General features: G+C 34.0%; 1 protein-coding gene across 1 annotated transcript; it reads left to right on the plus strand.

The window, feature by feature from the left end:
- The first annotated feature begins 889 nt into the window (after positions 1–889).
- LOC126655018 (uncharacterized) lies at positions 890–4,774 on the plus strand. The gene is made up of 5 exons (XM_050349021.1): positions 890–1,133; positions 1,239–2,693; positions 2,800–3,750; positions 3,841–3,945; positions 4,182–4,774. Exons 2-5 carry the CDS (start codon positions 1,893–1,895, stop codon positions 4,641–4,643), a joined length of 2,319 nt encoding a protein of 772 aa, XP_050204978.1. The 5' UTR covers positions 890–1,133; positions 1,239–1,892; the 3' UTR covers positions 4,644–4,774.
- Positions 4,775–5,571: the final 797 nt, after the last annotated feature.

Genomic DNA, 5,571 nt, shown 5'->3' on the forward strand with positions numbered 1-5,571 from the left:
CAGCATTTAAAACGTTACAAAACAAATCCTAACGTTTAATCTTTCTAGCTATTTAAGCCAAACGCTTAAAATATTATGAAACAAATCCAAACGTTTATAACGTTATAAAACAAATCCAAACGTTTAAAACATTACGAAACAAATCCTAACGTTTCTCCTTTTTACTGATTTAAGCCAAACGTTTGGAACGTTATGAAAATAAATCCTAACGTTTTACCTTTTTAGTAATTTAAGCCAAACGTTTAAAACGTTACGAAACAAATCCTAACATTTCTCCTTTTTAGCGATTTAAGCCAAACGTTTGGAACGTTATGAAAAAAAATCCACACGTTAAAAATATTACGAAACAAATCCAAACGTTTAACCTTTTTAACGATATAAACCAAACATTTAAAACTTTACGAAACAAATCCAAAAGATTAAAACGTTACGAAGAACATTTTAATGTTTAATCTTTTATGCGATTTAAGCCAAACGTTTAAAACGTTATGAAACAAATGCAAAAGTTTCAAACATTACGAAACAAATCCTTACGTTTCACCTTATTTGCTATATAAGCCAAACATTTAAAACGTTACGAAACAAATCCAAACGTTTAAAAGGGGGTTAAATACTTTGCAGGTCACTGAACTTTCATTTTATTTCAAAAAGGTTACTTAACTTTCATTTATTTCAAAAAGGTTATTGAACTTTGTTTTTCTTTACAACGGGAGTTTTGTTAATGATTTCCGGCGGTCAGAATCCTAAGTGGAAAATTTCAAAAAGATTATGCCCCACCTAAATTCCACATAGGATTAAAAATGACAACTCATTTTTTTCTAAACCCACTAAAACCCTAAAATGAAAATTACATAAACTCACGTCTGTTCCTCTTCTTCATCTTCGTTCTTTTCTTTACGTAGTGTACCCCTCAAACAATGTCAACAAAAAATCGTTCCCCTACTGCTCGCCATTGTTGTTAGTCATCGTCTGCCATTATCTGATTCTCGCCGTCGTATCTGCTACTCCACGCCGTTGTTTCGCGATATCAATTTCTTGTTGTTGGCTTGCTTCCTTTTGGAAGTTGGGTAACTAACAAAATATGGAGTTCGAATGGACTTGTAGATTTGCAGGTCATCCTAAGCCATACTACTGTAAGTGAAATCCTCTCATACTCTATTTTGCTTTGTGATTTGAACCAATCAAAAAATGGTGTTCACTCTTTTTATTTATAGTCTTTATTTTTGTTTGTCTTGCAGTCCCGAACTCTAAATTTTTCTCAATTTAGGTCCATAAAGTGCACATCGGTTCTGTTGTTGGTAATGAAAATGAGATTCTTGGTTATATTGATTGTTGTACTGAGGATGAAATTTCCAGAATTGAAAATGGGTAAAGATTTAGGACTTTCAAAAATAGATGTATACAAAATTTTTTGGAAACCACTTGACAGTGATAGGGATATGGTAGAAATTAAAACTGATGCTGAAGTTTTAGCAATGTCTCGTACTGCTCTTAGTCAATATGAAAGGACTGTGAATGTGCATTTTGTTAGGGAGTTGGTTGTGGATGACACTGCATATCTGAATGGAGCAGTAAATAAAACCCATCGTAATAGCATACGAAAACAGGATATTGCTAACATCGAAGTCGAGATAGTGAAAACAAAAGAAGTGGGCGATGATAATGAAAGTGAGTTATATGACTCGGATTACAGTTTCATTGGGAATGAGGAAATAGATATTGATGATGCAAATTTTCACAAGAATTTAGGGTGTGACAATCTTATTGAAGAGATAGAAGGAAATGCGTCTGATTATGATGATAATGAGGATTTAAGATCTTGTTGTGAGTCAGATGAAAATGAGGCAGATTTTGAGGAACCTAAATGACCTGAATTCCATGAAGAAGAAGACATGAGGAATCCTAGCTTTCAAGTTGGGATGCAATTTGGCAACTTCAACCAGTTCAAAGACATGGTCAGGAATTATGGAATCAAAAACAGATATGTAATGAAGTTAAGACCCAATACAAGAGGGAGGTGCAAGGCTTACTGCAAAAAGGACTGTCCATTTTATATATGGGCATCATTGATGAATAAAGACAAGTCCACGGTCCAAATTAAATCTGGTATATTTGAGCACAGTTGCACAAAAGATCACAACATCAGACATCTCAGTCCAAAATGGATTGCTGAGACTTATATGGAGCAGTTTAGGGCAGATCCATCCTGGAAATTAGCTGGGATTATCCAAGCTGTAAAGACCAATCAAGAGGCTAAAATAAACACTGTGAGGGCATTAAGAGCTAAACAAATAGCCTTGTTGAAAATTAATGGCGATGAGAAGGAGCAATATGGTAGGCTATATGATTACAAACTTGAGTTAATCAGAACTCATCCGGGCTCGACAATCATGTTCAAATTAAACAACATAGTATTTTGTGGTATGTACATATGCCTTGGACCATTGAAAGCTGGATTCAAGGACGGATGCAGACCTGTGATATCTATTGACAGATGTTGGTTAAAAGGAATTTATGGAGGCCAATTGTTATCAGCTGTAGGAATAGATGCAAATGACTGCATCTATCCAATAGCATGGGATGTGGTCGATAAGGAGAATAAGGAAAACTGGAGTTGGTTTCTTGAACTTTTAGCTGATGACCTGGATATTGGGAATAGTTATGGTTGGGCATTTATGAGTGACCGGAAAAAGGTATGTGTTTTCTAATAAATTTGTACTTTTATTTGTTAATTTATTTAATGTGTTACTCATTATGTCTCATTCCTTAATTTTTATTTTTATTTTTTTGCATATTTAGGGTTTAATACCTGCCCTTGAGTCTCTTTTTCCTCACGCTGAGCATAGATATTGTGTGAGACACATACACTCAAACTTTAAACAAACATTTAAGAGTAAGGAACTTAAGGATGCTTTGTGGAAGGCAGCAAGAGCTAGTCATAAAGTAGGTTTTCAGGCAGCATTGAAAAATATCAAAGAATTATATCCTGGTGCATATGCTTATCTACATGGTATCAAACCTGAACATTGGACCAGGTCACATTTTAGAGATTTGTATAAGTGTGACATGCTTTTGAATAATTTGTGTGAAAGTTTCAACAATGTAATTCTCGAAGCTAGGACAAAAGGAATCATTACCATGAATGAAATGATTAGATGCCAATTAATGAAAAGGATTCAAAAGAAAAGAGATTCAATGTTGAAGTCTAATTTGGTTTACTGTCCTAAAATCATGAAAAAAGTTGAGAAGTCGAGACAAATAAGCTGGTCTTATTCGATTGATTGGCCTGGGGGAGATAAGTATCAGGTATATGGATATGATGGACAATATGAAGTGGATACAAAAGAAAGAACTTGTGCTTGTAGAAGATGGGAATTGATGGGATTGCCTTGTTTTCATGTCGTAGCAGCCATTAAGCATAATAATGGTAATCATGAAAATTACATTAGTGGCTGCTATCGAGTGTCGACTTATATCAAAATTTATAGTCATATCCTAAACCCCATTAATGGCAAGGAATTATGGCCTAAAAGTGATCAATCTCAAATAATTTCACCCAAGCCTGTCAACAATAGGAGGGGCAGGAAAACAATGATGCGAAGGAAAGAAGCAGATGAGGTTGTCAATGGAAGTCAAAAGGGTCTCAAACAAGGTATAATAACTGATGGAAGAATAACTAGGAAGGGAATGAAAGTCACATGTTCTGAATGTGGTCTAGTAGGCCATAACAAAAGATCGTGTAAAAAGCAGGTGATATTTAAAATTTAAGTTTGTGTTTAGATTAATATCTCTGTTTATTGTGACTTCAGTTATGGCTTATGAGTTTTTACATTTTATCAGAATACTCAAGCAACACAAGCGACTGCATTGACTCTGATTATGACTACTTCACCAGATACAACATCTCCACCAATTATTAAAACAACACAAATGGAGTCAAACCAGGTAACACAATTAGTTAAACATATATTTAGTTAAAACATATTTAGTTAACACATATATTTAGTTAAACATGTAGCATGATGCATATTGTTCCAAAAAAAAAAGCTCAGATAATCAAACATTTAGTTATTGAACATTATGGTTTGAACATTTGTTATTCAATAAAAGGATGTATTTTCTTATTTATAGGTGGTTGAATACCTTTGAAATTATTTTGACTTATTATTTTTATTCTTAAGTCCAAAACTACATCACCTCCGGCTATGGCTGAGGCTTCACAAGCAGGTTTAGCTCGGGCTATTGCCTTGACGATACCATGCGAAGGAACTGCCGCAACTCCGATTATTCCTTCACCAGCAACTCTAGAAGCAACTACTGCACAAGAAGATGAGCCACTTCAAATGCAAACAAAAAGCTTGGAAGAACTACACCATTTAACCATAGCTTCATTCGGCAGCGACAATCTTTTTCCGGGTGCATCTTTATCTACATCTCAGTTGACTAAGTCTAAGTCTAAAGCATCACCAACATTAAAAACAACTCAAATTTCAGTAAAGGCTTGTGTCTTAGGAAGAAAAGCTTTGACCAGAGACTTCACAACTCCTCTACACCAAGCAGCAACAAAGCCTCCTCCAGCAAAGAAGAAGAAGTTTTGGGTTCCACCTGGATTAGGGGATAGTAGTAGTAGTAGAAAACTTTAAGCATTATTTCAACTTTTTGGTATGTGTGGTTATGAGAGTAGCTAAACAATACTAAACTCTCCACATTGATGATGCATTCAAGCCTGCACATGGTCCTTGGATTCCATATATCTTTTTGTCTTATTTAGGAATCAGACGTTTTTTTAAAACTATTATTATTATTATTATAATATTGTAGCTTTTTTAAAGCATTTGCCTTATTTAATATAAATTTGGACAACTTTTTGGCTTTAAATATTTGGCTTCTTGTGTTGGCTTGAAAATTATGGTGGTTTGAAAATTAATTGCATAATATAGTTGGTCTAATGTTAATTGTAACAGGACTGAATATAAACTATAACAGAGCAATGTGAATTGTAGAAAAAGTAGAGCTCAAAGTGAACTATGATAGAGCAAATTAAAACTTGATTCATTCACATAATTATAATCCATAATATGAAAAATCTTAATTCACCTAACATAAATGTATCTTTTCTACATAGATACAACAACATAAACACTAAACTTCCAATTTGCATAGCCATAACCATTTTAATTTGCACAGCCACAACCCCATTATCCTATCTCATAACCAAAAATAAAAACAGCAACAATCAGTGTCCATTTCCATATTTTTCTTTTTCTTTCCGAAGTAGTCCAACGATCACATTCCTTACTCTACTCGACATTGGGGGATCGTACTAACAAAAAAAATTACAACACCTTGCTATCTGAAATCTAAAAAAATCTAATAGTGTTTATTAAATATTTCGTCTCCATAAAATTAACAATCTAAAAAATAAATTCAAAATAACCAACTCCATGCTTATTACAACCAAAAAAACATTTTTCCCTGGATTTGTCTCAGTCCAAGACGTTTTCATCTCCGCATCTACACTTTGGAGTTACACTTTCAAATTCCATCAACAACCTTTTAATGAAGCGGAGA

Source organism: Mercurialis annua, linkage group LG7 (assembly GCF_937616625.2).
Source record: "Mercurialis annua linkage group LG7, ddMerAnnu1.2, whole genome shotgun sequence".
Lineage (NCBI taxonomy): Eukaryota > Viridiplantae > Streptophyta > Magnoliopsida > Malpighiales > Euphorbiaceae > Mercurialis > Mercurialis annua.